Source organism: Bos grunniens, chromosome 15 (genome assembly GCF_055505025.1).
Source record: "Bos grunniens cultivar Pamir isolate PY7600 chromosome 15, Bosgru_T2T1.0, whole genome shotgun sequence".
NCBI lineage: Eukaryota > Metazoa > Chordata > Mammalia > Artiodactyla > Bovidae > Bos > Bos grunniens.
Genome location: NC_141179.1, coordinates 48,079,091 through 48,101,125, shown reverse-complemented (window position 1 = coordinate 48,101,125; position 22,035 = coordinate 48,079,091). Strand labels below are relative to the sequence as shown.

The window sequence follows — 22,035 nt, the reverse complement described above, 5'->3', positions numbered from 1 at the left end:
TCATCATCTGCAGTTTCAAATCAGTTTTCCAAAGACTCTTTATTAAGTGTGAATTAATAGTCAAAGAATGTATGATATTTGATAAATAGTTCCAATGTTAATAATAAAAACAATGAAAACTATAAAATAAAATATTGAAATTTAGAGGTTATTAAAATAACATATATGAAGTAGAATAAATATATTTGCATAAATATGTATCTTCTGTAGTCTACCATTTTTTATTTTGTTATAAGTATAATTGAATATCATCACTTCTTTTGAGATGAGTATATTCATCAGGTGTGTGTATCCTTATTGTTTTTCTGTACATACTACAATTACCAACCACAGAGTTTTTCAAAATTATATATCCTAATAATACATGCTAAATATTTAAACTATTGAAAGGAAACAAATAAGTAGCAAATATTTAGGAGAAACAGATTATGCAAATCTCAGTTTTTAGATTAAAATGAACAAATGATTAAACTAAAAATATTTGATAGATACAAAGTAATTTAATCGAGTAATTCATTTCAAACAATTTTTCTGAAGCTAAGTTTTAATTATCTGTTTTACTGTTTATAGTATGACTATCTGGAGTGCTCCAAAAACCGAAACTATGTCAAGTAGAGGAAAATTACTGAAAACCAGAAACAGTTGCTTTTACATTATGCTGAGATACCTCAATTATTTTTCTCTCCTTTTGTTACATGATTTCATATAGGTCATTAGCAATTTTGATATCAGTTTACTCACTAAAACAAGTATATGATAAATTACTTCATATATTTTAATTAAAGTGAATAATACTCATGATTATTTCACAAAATCTCATGACCTAGAAAAAAGTTATTATCAATATCATATAATGTAATGTTACCTAAATATCTCTGTACTCAAAAATCTTTATACTCATACTATATATTAATATTAAGTCTCTAATAATCCAACACTTTAGTAAAACCAACTTTAAGATGCCAGGCTGTGAAATTAGAGGGCTTTCATTTTGTCCAAATTCCATAGTCTCCAGGCTGAAGATAGTGACCGAAGTTCCAATTTTCACTAATTTTTTCCCCTCAGTCTTGAGAAGGACAAACCAATATGAACTGCCTTATGGTATGAAGTTTGTGTTTTGATTAACTAGTGTTACAAAGTTCCTGTTTAACTAGAAATATCCAATACATATTAGTGCTGGGATGAGAATAGAAAAGACAATGACTCTGTACCACCACTACCACCAAGAATATCATGAACCTGAGTAACTCCTTTTTAAACACTGTCAGGGAAATTATTAAGAATTGTAACCTTGCATATTTTTCCTCTTAGTGAAGATGTTCCAGGATCTCAGAGATTCCAACAGCTCAAAGTTCCAGGTCTCTGAGTTCATTCTGTTGGGATTCCCAGGCATTCACAGCTGGCAACACTGGCTATCCCTGCCCCTGGCTCTGCTCTACCTCTTAGCTCTCAGCTCCAACATCCTTATCCTGATCATCATCAGTAAGGAGGCAACACTGCACCAGCCCATGTACCATTTCCTAGGCATCTTGGCCGTGGTAGATATGGGCATGGCTACCAACATCATGCCCAAGATTTTGGCGATCTTGTGGTTCAATGCTAAGTCTATCAGTCTCCCTGAGTGCTTTCTGCAAATGTATGTCATACATACACTTATGCTTACGGAATCAGGCATCTTTGTCTGCATGGCTATAGATAGGTATGTAGCCATTTGTCGACCACTACGCTATCCATCAATAATCAACGAATCTTTTGTGGTCAAAGCCACTGTGTTCATGACACTCAGAAACAGTCTGTCTTCTATCCCTGTGCCTGTGTTGGCTGCTCAGAGACACTACTGCTCAAAAAACCAAATCAAGCACTGTCTGTGTTCTACTCTTGGAGTCGCTAGCCTATCCTGTGATGACAAGAGAATCAACAGTGTCTATCAGTTACTTCTGGCCTGGACATTCATGGGAAGTGACTTGGGTTTGATTATTATATCCTGTGTTCTAATTCTTCACTCTGTGCTGAAACTGAACTCAGCAGAAGCTGCATCCAAGGCCTTAAGCACTCACACTTCCCACCTTATCCTAATCCTTTTTTTCTATACAATTCTCATTGTCCTTTCTGTCACCCATAGTGCAACAAAGACAGTTCCCCTCATCCCAGTTCTACTCAGTGTACTTGAAAATGTCATTCCTCCTGCCCTTAACCCCATGGTCTATGCACTCAAGAACAAGGACCTGAGACATGGCTTATATAAGTTCCTTAAGCTGAGAGGATGCTCACCTTTGTAATATCCCCACATATATATCCATTATATCCTCCTAGGGTTGTAGATGTAAGAAGAACTAAGAAACATTGATATTTTTTGGTTGATTTAAGTAGTCTATTGCAACTAATGATGCTTCCAAAAAAGCAGTAAAACTAATATTCAGAACCATGTTTTTCAAGAAATTTCTTTGTTATCCAAAATGATGATGATTCAAAAATCCAAAGGAAAGAGAAGCAGAGTAAATATTTTATTTTCTTACCTAGTTGCCCTGGCTAAAACTTCCAGACGATGTGGTTAAATCATATATCTGCCATTCTATTCTTTTTAATTAGAGCCTTAAAACCATGTACATTTCATATAATTACTGATAAGGTAGCACTTCCTCCTACCATTTTTCTATTGGATTTATGATGTGTCATTATATTTTTTTAAAAGATCAAGGACTTAAAACGACATTTCTCTCAAGAAGATGTACGATTGCCAACAAGCACGTGAAAAGTGTTCAGTATATGCACTCAAGAACAAGGTCAGTCAGGGCTTATATAAGTTTCTTAAGCTGGACAACAAGAGCAATTAATATGGAAAAGGTGCTCATTTTCCAAATATATATCCATCCTATTCTCTAAGATTTTGAAATGGCAAAAGAGATAAGGACACTGATACTGGCAGTTTTTCAGTTAGCATAAGGAATTTGTGGTGAAAAATGAAACTTCAAAAAAAGTACCAAAGCTAATACTTGTAATCTTAGTTGTCAAGAAAGATCTTCATTTAAAGCAGAATAACACATTGATTCTCATTACTTCAAGAAATTCAAGAGATGTGCAAGTGGAATATGCATTATTTTTCCAGACAAAGATGAATAGACACAATTAAATCAAATATCTGACAATCCTTTCTATTTAATTAGGGAATTGAATCCAGGTACAATTTATATAGCTTCTGATAGCACAGGATTTACTTCAGCCATTTGTGCATTTGCATCCTAATGCATTTTATATCCTCTTCAGTGGACAAATAACTTGAGTAGGTATTTCTCTAAAGAAGATGTACAAGGCCTACAAGCATATGAAAAGATGCTCAACGTTATTTTTCATTAAACAAATTCAAATCAAAACTGCAAAAGAGACCACTATTTCCCCTAAAAGGATTTTTTTGTTTTTTGGTAAAATGAAATTAGCAAGTGTTGGTGATTTTAATGTATCGGGATCCTAGTACATTGCATTAGAAATATAAAATCATGCAAGAGCTATGGAAAACAGTTCTGGCAATTAGAAAGACACATTTGCTGTGTAACTCAAGAATTCAACACTGAAGTGTCTACCTAAAATATTGGAAAGCTTGTATGAAAAAAGAACTTGTACATTCATATTCATAGCAGCACTACTAGAAAAAAGCTAGAAAGAACACTTCATCTATTGAATGTTAAAACTATATATATATATATATATATATGTATACAAGGAGTTATTAATCATTCATATAAAATGAAGTACTAATATATATGGTTATGTAAATGCTGCAGAGGATGTGGAAAAAGAGAACTCCCCTGCATTGTTGGTGGGAATATAAACTGGTACAGCCATCATGAGAAACAGTATGGATGCTCTTCAGAAAACTAGAAATAAAATTACCATATTATCCAGCAATCCAATGCCTGGTCATATATCCACATAAAACTCACATCCAAGAAGGTACAGGCACCAATGTGTTCTTAGCAGCACTATTCACAATAGCCAAGACTATTTTACATACTTCTGGGAAACACCCAAAAGAGAACCAATCTAAATGTCCATCAACAGATGTATGGATAAAGGAGATGTGGTACATATATATAGTGGAGTACTCTTCAGCCATAAAAAGAACAAAACAATATCACTTACAGCAACACAGGTGGACCCAGAGATGGTCATACTGAGTGAAGTCAGTCAAACAGAGAAAGACAAATCATACAATATCACTTACATGTGGAATCTAAAAAAGTGGTTAAAATGAACTTATTTACAAAAGAGAAATAGATTCATAGATACAGAATACAAATGTATGGTTTTCTGGAGAGAGCAAATGGGGGAAAAGATGGAGTGGAGATTGGGTTTAGCTGGGTTTAGCAGATGTAAACTGTTATATATGGAATGAATAAGCAACAAGGTCCTGCTGTATAGCACAGAGAATTACATGAAGTATCCTATGATAAATAATAATGGGAATGAATATTTTGAAATGTATACATACATATAACTGAATTCCTTTTTCATATAGCAGTAATCAATACAGCTTTATAAATCAACTACACTTCAATCAAAATAAATTAAAATTATAAGCTGTTATGGAGATGAAATTTGAAAGCATCATCTTAAGTGAAAAAGCGCAACATAAACGGTTATGAATTCTATGATTTCTTTTATATAAGATAATCAGAATAGCTAAGCTCATTAAATCAAAATGCAAATTATTTATTGACAGGAGCTAGAAAACCAGGGCAATGAGTGACTGATTTCCTTATGAGGTAACAAAAATGTTTTGGAACTATATAGTGCTGATATTTGCACAGCCCTGAATTTACTTTTCAAAGAGTAAAATAGTTAATTTAATGGTATGTGAATTTCACCTCAATAAAAAATTATTAAGTAAAAAAACACTGTGCTAAAAGTTTTCTTCTACATATAAACTTGTATCATATTTCTGCAAAATAACATATAAATCTAAGAATGGGAAATCATTAAATAAATTGTATAAATATGTATGATGGATTTTCATTTAGTCATAATTTTGCTGAATAGCCCTGCTGTGAATATCCATTTAAACTTGAAGAACTTTTGTCTTAATATGACATTGTCAAAACTTTTTTTCAAAAATACATATAACAAATGTTTATTAAAAATTTTGACATATATACCTTATCATGTGTGAAATAGATAACTAGCTGGAAACTGCTGTATAACATAAGGAGCCCAGCCCTGCCCTCTGTGACAACCAACAGGGGTGAAATGGACAGAGAGGAGGGAGGCTTGAGAGGAAGTGTGTATATATATATATATATATAAAGAATACATATATAATATATATAAAGAATAATGAATATATAAATAATATATAATTATATAATATAATAATATATTAAAATATAATGTTTTATATATATAAAATAATAATTAATTCACATTGGTGTTTGCCAGAGACAACCACAACATTGTAAAGCAATTATCCTTGAATAAAAAAAAGAAAAAAAAAGTTTATCTGGTAAATGTAATTTCTGAAATTTAAGTGTTGAAATTATCTCTTTCCAAACTTGTTTTATTTTTCCAATTAATAAAAATATGCAGGCATTGATTTTATCATCCAACTAAAATGGCACCCCACTCCAGTACTCTTGCCTGGAAAATCCCATGGACGGAGAAGCCTGGTAGACTGCAGTCCATGGGGTCGCTAAGTCGGACACGACTGAGCGACTTCACTTTCACTTTTCACTTTCCTGCACTGGAGAAGGAAATGGCAACCCACTCCAGTGTTCTTGCCTGGAGAATCCCAGGGACGGGGGAACCTGTTGGGCTGCCGTCTATGGGATCGCACAGAGTCGGACACGACTGAAGTGACTTAGCAAAGGGTATAAAACTAGAAGCAGTTGTTATGTTTTATTATTAGTTATTGCCATTATATCATCATGATTATTAATCTCAAACTTTGGGCATCTAAATATTCCTCACTTAATATATATGTTTAATAAGTCTGATCTTCTAATGAAGTTCCTCAATGTCATAAATTCATCTTCAATGTCACTTGAAAGAAAAATAAACAAATAAAGGGACATGAGAATATATGCGTTTGAGAGTAAATTAAAAGCTTTCAAAACATTGTAAATATCTTCAGCTTGTGTCCTTAAGGTCCTGACACAGAAAGTAGATAATTCTGTAAATGTTAAAATTAGTAATATTCATTAAACACTACAGTGTTCATTCTACAGCCCCTATATATGCTTTTTCACACAAAGCAAACAGATGCATATAGATGCATGTATATGAAATTGTTCTCTTGTTTATGTCTCATCTTATAGATGATAAGCAGAGAGCTGAATGCAATCTGGTTCAGGTGTTTAGGGTATTATTCAAAAGATATCATGATTAGGCAATATATGTACATGCACAATCTTCAATTCCTTAGTCTTTTGTTATTTATACTATTGAATGTGGAATTTAAAGAAAAGAACTTCCCTGGTGGCTCAGATGATAAAACAGCTGCCTACAACACAGGAGACCGGGGTTCGATCCTGGGTCAGGAAGATCCCCTGGAGAAGGAAATGGCAACCCACTCTAGTGCTCTTGCCTGGAAAATCCCATGGATGGAGGAGTCTCATAGGCTACAGTCCATGGGGTCGCAGAGAGTCGGACGCGACTGAGCGACTTCACTTTCACTTTTCATAGGTGATAAGAATGTAAACCTTCCATTTTCCTCCTCAGATAGAAGTTAGTTTAATTCCCATGAACAGCCTGTGTATCTTTAACGCTGTGCATATGTTCTTGGGCTAAATTGCACACGTTTTTCTTTAAATCCCACATTCAATAGGATAAATAACAAAAGACTAAGGAATTGAGGATTGTGCATGTACAAATATTGCAGAATCGTGATATCTTATGACTAATACCCTAAACACCTGAACCAGTTGCATTCAGTTCTCTGCTTTGGTATCCAGAAACTAAGGTACTAAAGACATACAAAAGAGGGAGTAGAAGCAGAATTTTTTATTTATTCTTTAAGCAATAAAAAAAGGTGGAGAGGGTTTTTGGATGCATATTAATTGATTATTATGTTTGCACAACTTCAGCTTTGATTCCATCTACACATTTTAGAGAAAATATAACAAATAGCATACTTTGGGTAGAAACAGATCATAAAAACTATGCTTTAAGTTTTCAAATTAGAATACTGATAGATGATTAAATTAATTGTATCTTAGATATAGTATAAATAAATATTACACTCATTGTTTTGTGATTTGATTGATTTTCAATTGACATGCAATTAACCCATTCTAACAAGGATTATTCAGCATTACTATGATTGAAAAAGTTCATAATATATATTTTAAAATTTGTTCACAATTTTCCTCTTCTTACACGTGTAAGTTCTGGGAGTACCAAATCCTCAGTGATGTTATTTAGAGAGATGAAAAAATAAACAAATAAAAGGAAAATAGATGGGTGTGTGAATGATTGAAACATTCTGTAACTCAAGTGCTTTCAGTTTGTCTCCCATAATGTCTTCCACAGTAAGAAACAATCGCTTCGCTTCAGTCGTGTCCGATCTGTGCGACCCCAGAGACGGCAGCCCACCAGGCTCCACCGTCCCTGGGATTCTCCAGGCAAGAACACTGGAGTAGGTTGCCATTTCCTTCTCCAGTGCAGGAAAGTGAAAAGTGAAAGTGAAGTTGCTCAGTCGTGTCCGACTCTAGCGACCCCATGGACTGCAGCCTACCAGGCTTCTCCGTCCGTGGGATTTTCCAGGCAAAAGTACTGTACTCTGCAATAAATATTAAAGTCATAATTTTTCATTTAAAATTTTGCATTTATTTTCTTTATTTTCATTCCTTTCTATTTATACATGCTCTCACACAATGCACAAATACACACACATGGAACTATTCACTTATTTACATACCACTGTATGGGTAGTAAGAACTGAAAACTTTCATTACTTTTTAATTTTCCCATAGGAGCAAGCTTGATTCCCACAAGAGCACCTGTGCCTCCAATATTTTGAAATCTCCCCTTGGGATTTGCAACACATATTTTTTCTTAAATGCTCATTTCCGTAGTACAGATAACAAAGGATTAAAAAGTTGAGAATTGTGTGCATACATGTGTATGTATATTTGTAGAATTGCGATGTTTTTTGACCAGACTCCTGACCATCTGAAACAGATTGCATTCAGCTTATTGTTTCCTCACCAGAAAACAAGGTATTAAAGGGCATATAAAAGTGAGAGTGCAGACAGGATTCTTTTACTTAGTAGGCAGTATAAAGAAGTGGAGAGTTTGGGGATGTATATGAATTGACTGTTAGATTCTCACAACTTGGGGTTTGATTCCATCTACCCAGTTGAAGGCAGAAGTGTTGAAAAAGACTGAACTTTCCTGGAAATGTTTATTTCCTCACAGACTGCAATCCAGTGTAACTTTCCATCATGACTATGAATATCTAGTTATTTTCCTAAACAAATAGGCATCTTTGGTTCTGTTGTAGTGAAAGTCAAGTCTAAATCACTCCCATAACAAGAAGAATGGGAGAATAGCTACACAGTGGTCACATTCTTCATCATGGTCACAAAACTCTTTTAACTGCCCTCCTATTCTTCTCAAATGAGAATCTGATTTACATTCTAGAGACGCTATTTGTGACTGTTTTTTTTTTAATCTATTTTAAATGGCAAATTTAGTTGGAGGAATCCACTGTCATATTGAGAGAACAAACAGTTATAAAATTGAGGACAGTCTAGTAAGTAAATAAACTGATTATCTATGGAAATTGAGAGTGAAATAACTGACAGACTATAAAATATTATATTTGATAAATTCTGGTATTCATGTATTGATGTTACTATTTATTAATTCTTGTATATTGATTATACTTGCCCACTGACAGCACAGTATGAATCCATTTTCCTTGGAGAACAATTTAGCTTACATTCAAATCAATGTGAATTTAATTTGGCAAAGGTCTGCTGCTAAGTCACTTCAGTCATGTCCAACTCTGTGCGACCCCAGAGACAGCAGCCCACCAGGCTCCCCCATCCCGGAAAAGGTCTAATTTGTGGTTAATATTTTATTACTTGATATAAGTTTCCATCTTTAAGAGTTTGATAAATTTATAGAAAATAAGATATTCTCACGTAACAATAAAGTTAGTTTCATTAATGGACACTAGAACCATAAAAAGGAAAACACAAGAGACATAAATAGGATATTCCATCTCATATTTAAGAATTATATTCTTAAAAATAGGGCACAGGTAATTTTGGAGTATTTATATCCTCAATTTCTGTGTATCTATGTTTTCCCTAGCTTTTCTACTTCTATCAATATTATATGAATTCCTAGAATTGAGTTGGTTGATCGAATATATTGAAAGGGACAAATGAGCAGCAATCTTGTTTTTCATCACTTATGACAATTTCATTTTTGCTGGCTAAATATTTTTCAAAAATGTATTTCAAAGTCTAAATTTTTTCCACTCATACAAACATGCATATATCTATGGTGTTTGTGGGCATGTGTTTTATGCATATAAATGTGTATGTACATGTATATGTGAATTGTTAGTTTTGTCACTTTTAATAATGCCTGTAAAAGTTATCTGAAAAATATAATGTACACAAAGTAGAATTTCACACACCTGACAGAAAAAAAAAAAAACTTGATGACTATATTGGTAATCAAGGAAACATATTCTTTTATTATCAACATACATTTTTCTTTTGTCTATAATGCAGATTACAAGGTGTCTGTTAGCTTTGCAGTTATTAGCTTATGTCAACACCAGTGATGATACCTGGGAGATGAAGAATCAAATAATAAGCTGAGATATGGTAAACACTGATAACTAAGGATGCAATGAAGAGGTCCCTAGAAGAATACTCAGTAAGTGCTATCAATTGATGAGATTCACTCATAACCTGGAGTTTCAAATCACCTTTCTAAAGATTCTTTATTAAATGTGAATTGGTAGTTAAAATTGACGATTAAGAAACATTTCCAAAATAAAAGATAAAAAAAAAAAACAAAGCAAGCTATAAAAATAAATCATTAAAACTGTGAAGTTTGAAATAACATTCAGGGAGCAATATAGTACCTTCCCAACCCAGGGATTGAACTCATGTTTCCTCCCATTGTGGGCAGATTCTTTACCAGCTGAACCACAGGGGAAGCCCAAGAGTACTGTAGTAGGTAGTCTATCCCTTCCCAGTCGATTTTCCCACCCTAGGACTTGAACTGGGGTCTGCTGCATTGCAGGCAGATTCTTTACCGAATTATCAGGGAAGCCTCATATATAGAAAGTGAAGTCGCTCAGTCCTGCCGACTCTTCGTGACCCCATGGACTGTAGCCCACCAGGCTCCTCCATCTGTAGAATTTTCTAGGCAAGAGTACTGGAGTGGGTTGCCATTTCCTTCTCCAGGGGATCTTCCCGACCCAGGGATGTATATGTATCTATGAGTCAGACATGACTGAAGTGACTTAGCATGCAGGCATATAAATACAAATCATAAATGCGTAGTGCTTATGCTAAAGAATCTGCCTACCAGTTGTGGCAACGCGAGGGACACAAGGGGCATGAGTTTGATCTCTGGGTTAAGAAGACCCCCTGGAGGAGAAAACGGCAATGCACTCCAGTATTCTTGCCTGGAAAATCCCCAAACAGAGAAGCCTGGTGGGCTACAGTCTATGGGGCTGCAAAGAGTCAGACATGACTGAGCGACTGAGCGCACGCACGCACACACACACACACATAAATATAAATACATATGTATAGTATATTCACAATAAGGAGATAAAAGTAAGATCATAGAAATTCATAATATTAGACAACAAAATATGTGAAGATATTTGGAAGATATAATGAAGGAGCTTTTCTGGAAACTGTAGCAAATACATAGAACCTAAAAAAAAAAAATTAAGTAGCAAAAAGTGAGAATAAATTAAGAAGAACCAATATCTGACTAACAGAAGTTGTAAAAAGATACAAAGAAAAAATAAGAAGAAATTAATAAAATTCAGTGAAAAAAAAATTTCCAAAAGAATAGGTCATAGAGTTCTAGTCTCAAAAACTCATTAATTGCCTTTGCCATAAGACATACACACGCACACTTACACCTTTATTATCACCATTAAGCTACAAAGCTCAAAAAATGTAAAATGTTTTCAATTAATGTAGGGCCAAAAAACATATGAAGAAATACAAAGGAAAAATAATTAACATATAAAGGATCAAGAATCAGAATGTTCCTTTAAAATCAACATTGCAAGCTAGGAGACAATAGAGAAATGTCTTGAAGGAAAATAAAGCTAGAATTTTTAATCCAGCAAAATTATAAATATAACAAGCTATATTAAGACATGGATATTCTCAGAAACATGTTTTCCATGCAGTCAGAAATATAGAAATAAGAATAATGAGGTCCACAAATAATGATATGACACAAACAGGAGATGAAGGGGGATTTCTGGATGAGAATCATGTGTCAAAACTAGCAAAGGCTGTATTTCAGAAAAGCAGAAGTACAGAGACTTTCTAGAAATAGACAAATTATAAAGGATTATCTCTGATAGATTGTGTTTAATTGTCAACAATAACAGTAAAAATGTTCTACGGTTCTAAAAATGAGTTAAAATGTCTGAGATATCTATACCAAATACTAAGCCCAATAAAGAAAATTGTCATCAAAAGGAAAAATACTGAACAGAGGAAGAAAATATAATTATCATATGAGAAGACTTAATTAACAATAATCCTATAAAAATGAATAATTTCAACAGCAACAATCATAAAGGAAAAAGGAAGAAAAAGCAAGCTGAACAAACTATTTAGAAATGCAAAGGTCAATTCTGTGGAGATTTGAAATATAGGAAAGTGAACTTCAGCAATCAAAATGATGGAGCTGAATATTATTTTCATTATTATATGGCACTATTTTTTCTAACACACTTTTCTCTGTCAAAATTTAGAAGAAATAAATCATAAAAAAGAGGTCAGAGAGGGCTCAGTTTTGGAATTGAACATACAGCAACTCAGACATGTAGGAGTCTCATCTACATAGTGCCTCCATTTAATCAATTATAAAGTGCAGATTAATTTAAAAATACATCCTGGACTAGTGAGGATTAATGAGTTACTATTTGTAAAGTTTAGTACAGCAGAAATATAACCCTTTAGAATCAATAACAATAAAAACAACCTTATCTTGTGTCAGGTCATGCGATCAGCAAAGTTTGCCTTAAGAAAACACTCATCAGAATATGTGTATCACGATTAACATTTAAATAAGATATTCTAACAAAACCTCATTAGAAAGATCTCAAACCATTTGCCTTTAATTATAAACTTTTGAGGATTTAATCTATGCCATTTTTTGTTTCAAAATAATGTGGAAACAATATATGTGACAGAACTGGGGACATAGTGACTTCTAAATAACTGTTTGTTGGATGAATTGATAAACTGAACTAACATAGAACACATACTTGGTTTTAACTTATTTAAGTATTCTATTGCATTTAAGAATTTGATCATTTGATATTAAAATGCACATTTCACTGAAAGAAGTCAAGAGTGAAAGAGAGAGTACAACTAAGATTTTTCTCCTTTTCCACCTCTAACCCTGAAGGATGGAAAACAGAAAACAAAGAAACCCACGAAAATCCTACTAGCTGCTTAATGATTATACCAACTTGATCATGATAATTCTGAACCAAACAGACTTGACACCAGCTTCATTCATTCTTACTGGAATCCCAGGACTGGAGGACAGGCATTTCTGGATTTCTTTGCCATTCTGCACAATGTATGTTGTGGCTGTGGTTGGTAATTGTGGACTCCTCTACCTCATTCGATATGAGGATTCCTTGCACAGGTCCATGTATTACTTTTTGGCCATGCTTTCTCTAACTGACCTTGTCATGTGCACTACTACAATTCCTAAAGCCCTCTGCATCTTCTGGTTCCACCTGAAGGAAATCAGCTTTGATGAATGCCTGGTCCAGATGTTCTTCATCTATGCCTTCACAGGGATGGAGTCTGGGGTGCTTATGCTTATGGCCTTAGACCGCTATGTGGCCATCTGCTACCCTCTGCGTTACTCAACTATCCTCACCAATCCTATTATTGCAAAAGCAGGGCTCATCACTTTCCTGAGAGGTGTGTTGCTTGTCATTCCCTTGACTTTCATCATCAAAAGACTACCCTATTGCAGAGGCAATATAATACACCATACCTACTGTGACCACATGGCTGTAGCCAAGTTATCTTGTGGAAATATCAAGATCAATGTCATCTATGGTCTGATGGTTGCCCTCCTGATTGGGGGTTTTGACATCTTGTGCATCTCAGTCTCCTACACAATGATCCTCTGGGCGGTGGTCAGCCTCTCCTCAGCAGAAGCTCGGTGGAAGGCCTTCAGTACCTGCACTGCCCACATCTGTGCTATAGTTTTCTCCTACAGCCCAGCCTTCTTTTGTTTCTTTTCTCACCGCTTTGGGGGTCACAGGATTCCTCCATCATGCCACATCATTGTGGCCAATATTTATTTGCTCTTGCCTCCCACTATGAACCCTATCGTCTATGGAGTGAAAACCAAGCAGATACGAGACTGTGTCATAAGGATCCTTTTAGGTTCTAAGGATACTAAATCCCACAGCATATGAAAGGGCTATATATATCAGCTAAGGGAAGAAAAATGAAGGGAAAGAGGAGCAAGGGAAAAGAGAAAGGAGGAGGAGAGGGAAGAGAATCCAGGGGAGAAGATAGAAGGAAAGGGATACTTCTGTTGGCAATATAGTCAGGGTCTAATAATCCCTTCCTGAGAGCACCATTTTGGCCATGACATAGAAGAAGAGTGTTGACTACTGCATTCCCAGTGTCTCCAGAATCTCAACATTACGGGCATGGCCACCATACTTTCTAAGTGTTTTCATCTCCTCACCCTGGGAAGGGCTCGTCTCATCATTAACCAATATCTCCATGAACAAAAACACCAAAGAATGTTGAGACAATTGAGGGAAAGAAAATCAGCTTCAGTGATTGTCTGATGGAAAGAGATCATCTGCAGCCAGAAGCCACTTTATCCTATATCCAAATAGGGACTGGAATTTCCAGTTTGAAGGCTATTGTTATTTTCCTCTGGAAAATAAATTCTGTATTTTGCTCATCATTATCAAAATTCCTCTATTTTCAAAGTTGTCTTTCTGATGGAAGAACTAGGAAGTATACATGAGGTCATTAATTTAATGAGTTCAAAGTCTCTGGATTTCTAATTTAGAAATACATTATTCACCTGACAGCATTCTTCTTTTTTTTTTTTTTTGTTTGCTTTTGAACTGTGGTGTTGGAGAAGATTTTTTTTTAATTTTTATTTTATTTTTAAACTTTACATAATTGTATTAGTTTTGCCAAATATAAAAATGAATCCGCCACAGGTATACCTGTGTTCCCCATCCTGAACCCCCCTCCCTCCTCCCTCCCCATACCATCCCTCTGGGTCGTCCCATTGCACTAGCCCCAAGCATCCAGTATTGTGCATCGAACCTGGACTGGCAACTCGTTTCCCACATGATATTTTACATGTTTCAATGTCATTCTCCCACATCTTCCCACCCTCTCCCTCTCCCACAGAGTCCATAAGACTGTTCTGTGGATCTCAGATAAAACTGCTTCCACACAGACTGGTGGGATCTGCAGGTTTATTCAAGATGGCCTTCAAAACTACATAGTCTGGAGAGACAATATAATCTGTTAAGCAAATTAAGAAACATAATGATAAATGTCGGAGAAGGCAATGACACCCCACTCCAGTACTCTTGCCTGGAAAATCCTATGGACGGAGGAGTCTGGTAGGCTGCAGTCCATGGGGTCGCTATGAGTCGGACACGACTGAGCGACTTCACTTTAACTTTTCACTTTCATGCATTGGAGAAGGAAATGGCAGCCCACTCCAGTGTTCTTGCCTGGAGAATCCCAGGGACGGGGGAGCCTGGTGGGCTGCCGTCTATGGGGTGGCACAGAGTCAGATACGACTGAAGAGACTTAGCAGCAGCAGCAGCAGCAATGATAAATGTTATTTTATAAGCACAGGATAAAAGAGGGGAAAAGTACTTATTTACAGTCTTATTTCCATCTGAGAATGAAATCTACATTCACTTTAAATTTTTCACAAATTAATAGTTAGAGGAGAGACAAAATAAAATAGTAATTTACATTAATATTACAGAAGTAATATAAATTAAATAGAATAAAGAGAAATTCAATTTTTACTCTGATCCCTCTCTAACCAACTAACAAGAAAACACATTTCTTCCTTTGATTCAATTTATGTGAACTCATTACATTTTATTTAATTTTGCCCAGTTTTCCCCTGCTACTTCCATTTTAAAATTATACCAAAACACCACCCCAAGTCTTAAAATAGAATCTTTTCCACTTTCAAGAATAAGACTTCTGTAATGAATTGTCAACATTCACTTTTTCCTCTTTCAAAACAAAGCCAGCTTAGGTATCTTCTTTCCTACCCATCACCTGGAATTACTTTAGTGACTTCACCATTGCCTTCCAGCTTCAATTGAATAGGTTATTCTCCATACTCATCCAATATTACCTCTCAGAAATATTGAACATAATTCATTCATTCCTGATGCCTACAAATACATTTTTTTACTTCAGATACATTACAAATTTATTGTTTTCTTCAACTTTCACAATCACCAGTATATGGAGTGGCTATGGATATTTTGGCCTTGCTCTTTTTTTTTATGGGTTTTGTTTGTTTGTTTGTTTTTTTAATGTGGACCATTTTAAAGTCTTCATTGAATGTGTTACACTATTTATCTTTTATTCTTTTTTTTTTTTTCTTGGCTCCAATGTATGTGTAATCATAGCTTCCTGATTAGGGATCGAATCTAAACCGCCCCCCCACCCCCCTCCATGTTGGAAGGTAAAGTCTTAACCACTGGCTGTCAGGGAAGTCCCTCTTTGCCTTGCTTTTGATGTTAATAAGCTGAAGTCTGAAACTCCTTGTTAAGTATGATACAACTTGGGCTTTTCAGTACATAACTTTTATTTAATCAAAAAGTTTTCCTCTCTTTAAATTTGTTTTTATTATAAATTGACATCGAAATTTATAAAATGATTTTCCATAATTTCTACAAATATTGGATAATTATATGATTTTTGATCCTTTTTTAATACTGTAAAGAAATATTTAACTTTGCTAAATTAAATCAAAAGTGTATCATTGGAATAAACATTCTTTGATTATTTATTTGGTTTTAGAGCACTGTTACTGGTTAACTTTTATTTATAAATTTTAATATAAATTTATGAAGAAACTACATCTATAACTTGTTTCTATTGATATATGTTACTTGTACAGTCTGCACTTTTGACCTTATAAGTGCCTTGCAAATAAATTGTATGTCTTTCCTATTTTAATATATCTGGTCATACTTTGTATAATTCAAGAATAAAGAAACTTGTTCTTCAGTAAAGAGAAACAATATAGATCCATTGTTTTTGACAGCATACTTGCTTGTTAGGGGAATGCAGTGGATTGGAGAGATTTGAATAGGAGGTTGATTTCTCTAATAAGTTTTCCTTGCTTATGTTTTAATCCTTTTGTGTTATTTTTTGTTTTCAAATTCATTAGCATATAGTATTTGTAATGTAAACATTATTTTAGGTTGAGTGCATGCTACTCATTTCTAATAATCTTTGAAGGTCTGAATTTGGTTTAATTGTATTTCATTTCTAATTTCCCTTGATAGATTTTTTTACAAGAAATATATCTATTTGAATATTTTAAGTAATTTTTTGTTTTTCTTAATGTATATTTCATAGTTTTTCTTATTTTAATTGCATGAATTTCTGCTCTTGTTTATTGTCTTGTTTTGAGTTTACTCACTTGCTCTTTGTCTGGACTTTTGGATCAAATATTTTCTTTATATCACTAATTTGTCTTCTCTTTTGATAGAGGTTATAAAGGTAAAAATAGAAAAAACTTCTTTGGATATATGCTTTAGACATGATATTTTATCATGAAGTTCTTTAAATATTAGTAATTTTTATAAATTTTTTTCTCAAAAGTTAGTTGCATTATATTTTAGACTCTCCTGTAATTCTTCTTTTGTTATTAAGTTTCACCTTTATTATAGTTAGATAATATATTTTATTGGGAAGGTTTTTTGAGGGATTCAGACATTATTTGGAACCCGAATACATTTACTTGTAAATTACACATTTATGACACATCTTCCGATCTTGTTAATAGATGTATGTTTTCTCTTTGCTTGCTGTGGGATTTCATATCTGTTCACTGTTTATACTTGCTAATCATGTTATTCATGGCTTTTTTTAATTTGAATCTTTCAAGTCTAAGTTCTAAATTCTGTAAAAAGTTTCTCCAATTACTATATCATTAAAATCATTATTTCTTTAAGCATTTTTAATTATATGTTTTTCTCTCCAACTAACATGTAGGGCTTCCCTGGTGACTCAGTTGGTAAAGAATCTGCCTGTAGTGTAGGAGGCCACTTGCAACGTAGGAGCCCTGGGTTTAATTCCTGGATCGGGAAGATCACCTGAAGAAGAAAATGGCAATCCATTCCAGAATTCTTGCTTGGGAAATACCATGGATGGAGGAGCCTGGTGGGCTACAGTCCATGGGGTAGCAAGAGTCAGACATGTCTGACTCTTTGCTCGGACAAAGTGTGAGCAAAATGTAATGAGTGTTCCTCAGAGCAGAAAATGTTTCCTTCTTGTTCAGAGTAACTACTGGGTCAGTTTATGTAGGAATTTGGAATAGGCCTCAAAATAGGATTATGTTTGATTAATAGTGATTCTGATCTAGTCTTGGCATTGTCCTTTGTAGAGATAAGATGAATGGAAAATGATAAGCACATGAATTCCAAGTTCAGTTCTACCACATACTGAGTGACGTCAGGCTTTGCTGATTTGTGTATGTTTGTGTAGGGCTGGTTGGGGTAGGACTGAGGTGAATGATTGAACTCTTCTTGAAGACTATTCCTAGAGTTACCCAGAGAGAAACAAGCTACTCTGCAGCCTATCAGAGAGTTAGGGTACACTCTTTTTTCTCATTACTCAATGGAGATCAGACAATCTGAGTTACGTGCAACATGGTGCAAGAATGTCAAGTCTGTTTTCAGGTAGTTTCTCATTTACTTATACTGAGAGCTCACCAAGCCAATTACTTTTGGATGCTCTTCTTCCATTTAAAATTGGACCAGTTCTAGAGAGACAAATTGAGAGAGAATCCCTCTGCAATTTCTGTATATATAAAACTTAAAGTACATATGCAAGGAGGAAGAGATATCACATTCCACTTTTCCTTCAAAATTTTTTTCCAAAAGGCTTTCTATAAAGACAAAGCTATTCTAAAACATAGATATTTCAACACATTTGTGCTTGTTTTAATAAAAGTGCATCAAACTCAAATTAGGAAGTTAGCTAAATGGCAAGACATTAATACTTATCCCTAATTACCACATTCACCTGGATTTGACTATGTCAGTCTGACTTAGCGTTTTCAACTCCAGGGAATTGGTTTTCTTTCCATTACAGTAGGCCCCTTGAGTTTATCTCCATCTGTCTTTTTTTTTTTTTTTTTTTTGCTGTTTTTTTTTTTTTTAATTTTATTTTATTTTTAAACTTTACATAATTGTATTAGTTTTGCCAAATATCAAAATGAATCCACCACAGGTATACATGTGTTCCCCATCCTGAACCCATCTGTCTTAAAATCTAGAATCCATCTGCATTAGTTGTAAGCCAGTTGCTAGTATACTGAAATTTGACTATACCTGATACAAGTTGAGTACAATACTTCCTACTTAAGATGAGTCAAGTACAGTACCCCCACTGTAAGCACATTGTTGGGGCCAGAGCCAGTCTTTTCATCTTTTGCAGCAATTTGGGGTTGTCTTGTAGAAGGATTCATTTGTGATGGGAGTATCTGTGTAATAATCCTTCAGTGTCGCTATAGAAATTATGAAGTGCACTCTGTGTGAAATTAACCTAAATGTTGAAATATGTTATTGACCTTGACATATCAAAATATTAGAATTTTCCATAATCACTATGTCCTGATATATAAAAAAATTATGGTAAAGTATATTAATACCAATATTCTTTAGAGTCATATCCGCTGTTTTCTTAATTGTATTACTTTTTATCTGTAAAATTTTTCATGAAATTTTCCAAGCCCACATTTTAGCTGGCTATATCTGAAGTCATCATGCTCCAAGTCCACTGAGTTTCTGTGGATAATCACGCACTTTTTTTTCTTACCTTTTTGACTTCTATGAAATATCATGGTATCAGACCTTATGGGTACTGTCTTGACTGAAGAAACAGATATTTAGGACCCCATTTAAACTGACTATATAAATATTTCATTGTTATTCTGCCTTACAAGTACTGTAACTAAGGATTTTAATATAATTTAATTCTTCTCCCAACCCCTGTAGCTAGAAATGAATATTATTTTATAGATTAGAACAGAGGATCCTAGAGGCTTAATCAAATTTTCCATTCATAGGACCACATAGAGCTACATTTTCATCCAAAATATTTGAATTTTTGCTGAACTGAAAGAATAACACATTCAAGTGTATAATTGAAAGGACATAATTTCTCCTACTCTCCAGGCAAGATGGAATATTAATATTTAACACATATCAGTGGATAAATAAACATAATCCAGTTTTCCAAACCATTTTTCATGTTTAAAAAGCTTTGTCCTCTCCCTCTCCAACAGAGTCCGTAAGACTGTTCTATACATGGCATTGAAACATGTAAAATATCATGTAAGAAACGAGTTGCCAGTCCAGGTTCGATGCACGATACTGGATGCTTGGGGCTAGTGCACTGGGATGACCCAGAGGGATGGTATGGGGAGGGAGGAGGGAGGAGGGTTCAGGATGAGGAACACATGTATACCTGTGGCGGATTCATTTTGATATTTGGCAAAACTAATACAATTATGTAAAGTTTAAAAATAAAATAAAATTTAAAAAATAAATAAATAAATAAAAAGCTTTGTCCTAAAATTTTTTGGTATTTTTTCTAGGTCATTACATTTTCTAAGCTGCAAGCTGGGAGTGTGTGCGTATGTTCTTACAAATCCATTACTTTTAGATCTCAATTATATTGAATAGGAATTGAGATGATGGGCACCCCATGGAATTCTCCAGGCCAGAATACTGGAATGGGTAGTCTTCTCCAGGGGACCTTCCCAATCCAAGGATCGAACCAAGGTCCCCTGCATTGCAGGTGGATTTCTTACCAGCTGAGCCACAAGGGAAGCCCAAGAATACTTGGAGTGAGTTGCCTATCCATCTCCAGCAGATCTTCTTGATCCAGGAATTGAACCAGAATCTCTTGCATTACAGGCAGATTCTTGACCAAATGAGTTATCAGGGAGGCCTTGTTCCTTAAATAGGTAATTTTTAAATTTTGCTGTATAATGAATATTACAAAAGTTCCCTTTTTGCCTGGTTTAAATTTAATTTTTAAGAATAAATAGATAAAATCAAACATCTCACTGATATATCTTGCCATATTGATTTTTCCTTTAAAATTTAAAAAGTTTTTTAATATACTTTATATTTTAGAGAAATTTAGTTCACAGAAAAATTTAGCAGAAAGCAGTTTCTCAAAAATTTTAAAATAAATTTACCATATAATCCAGCAATTCCACCTTTGACTATATATCCAAAATAATTGAAAACAAGGTCTTGAATACATATTTGTACACCTGTGTTTATAGCAGCATTATTCACAATAGCTAAAGCATGGAAGAATGCCCTGTCCAGCAATCAATAAATGGATAATAGAAATGTGTTATACACACAAAATAAACACACACACACACACACACACACGATGGAATGTTATTTATCTTTAAAAAGGGAGGGAATTCTGTAATGTGCTACACAAAGGATAAAACTTGAGGATATAATACCAGTAAGAAAAAGACAAATGCTCTGTGATTCCATTCTGATATTTTGAAGGGTCAAAATCATAAAGATAAAAAATGTAATGATAGTTTCTAGGGGATTTGAGGAGGAGAGAATGTAGAGTTATTATTTGATAGTACAGGATTTCAGTTTTACAAGATGGAAAGAGTCAGGAGATGAATGATGGTAATGGTTATAGAAGGGAAATATGTCTATCGGCACTGAACTGTACCCTTAAAAATAGTTAAGATAATAAATCTTGTTTTATGCCTATTTGGGGGCTGCTCTGGTGGCTCAGATGGTAAAGATTCTGCCTGCAATGCAACCCTGTGTCTGGAAAATGCCCTGGAGAAGGGAATGTCTACTCACTCCAGTTTTCTTGCCTGGGAAACCCATGGACAAAGGAGCTGCAGTCCCAGGGGTTGCAAAGGGTCGGACTCAAGAGTAGGACATGACTGATCAACTAACACTTTCACGTCTGTGTTTATTTTACCCCCTCCCCCCAAAAAATGAGTGGAAGACATAAAAATATCCAATATACCTTTTACACCCTACATACATTTTCCCTTAATTTTTTTAATGTAATGAATTACAACTAATAAAATATTTTTGTTAGTTATAAAATAAGTTTTTAAAATATTACAACTTTAAAATATTTTACAAACCCTAAATGTTCAATCTTGAGTCATAAAATGATTCATTTCATTGTACAGCATTATAAAATAATTTTTACATGCCATGTCCCAATTTTTTATCTTTGTTTTCAATTGAATACTTTCTTAGTATTTTATGACTCTCTTTAATAAAATCTTTCATTCTTTAGATTTCTTGTTAAATTTTTAAAAATTCCAGTAGTTTATCATTTTATTTTTATTCTGTTTTCTCTCTTTATATTTAAGTTTGTTGCTATTGTTTAGTCACCAAGTCGTGTCTGACTCTTTTGTGACTCCATGGACTGTAGCCCGCCAGGCTCCTATATCTATGGGATATCCCAGGCAAGAATTTTGGAGTGAGTTGCCATATAATTTTCAGGGGAATCTTCCTGATTCGGG

The 22,035-nt window shown here is 34.3% G+C and overlaps 2 protein-coding genes across 2 annotated transcripts; both read left to right on the top strand.

Annotated features, from left to right (window-relative positions):
- The first annotated feature begins 1,316 nt into the window (after positions 1 to 1,316).
- Positions 1,317 to 2,279, top strand: LOC147357936 (olfactory receptor 56B2-like). Its single transcript, XM_086338165.1, has one exon. The coding sequence runs from the start codon at positions 1,317 to 1,319 to the stop codon at positions 2,277 to 2,279; it is 963 nt and encodes a 320-aa protein (XP_086194291.1).
- Positions 2,280 to 12,667: 10,388 nt separating this feature from the next.
- Positions 12,668 to 13,663, top strand: LOC147357935 (olfactory receptor 52N4-like). The gene has a single exon (XM_086341994.1). It carries the CDS (start codon positions 12,698 to 12,700, stop codon positions 13,661 to 13,663), a length of 966 nt encoding a protein of 321 aa, XP_086198120.1. The 5' UTR covers positions 12,668 to 12,697.
- The last annotated feature ends 8,372 nt before the right edge of the window (positions 13,664 to 22,035 follow it).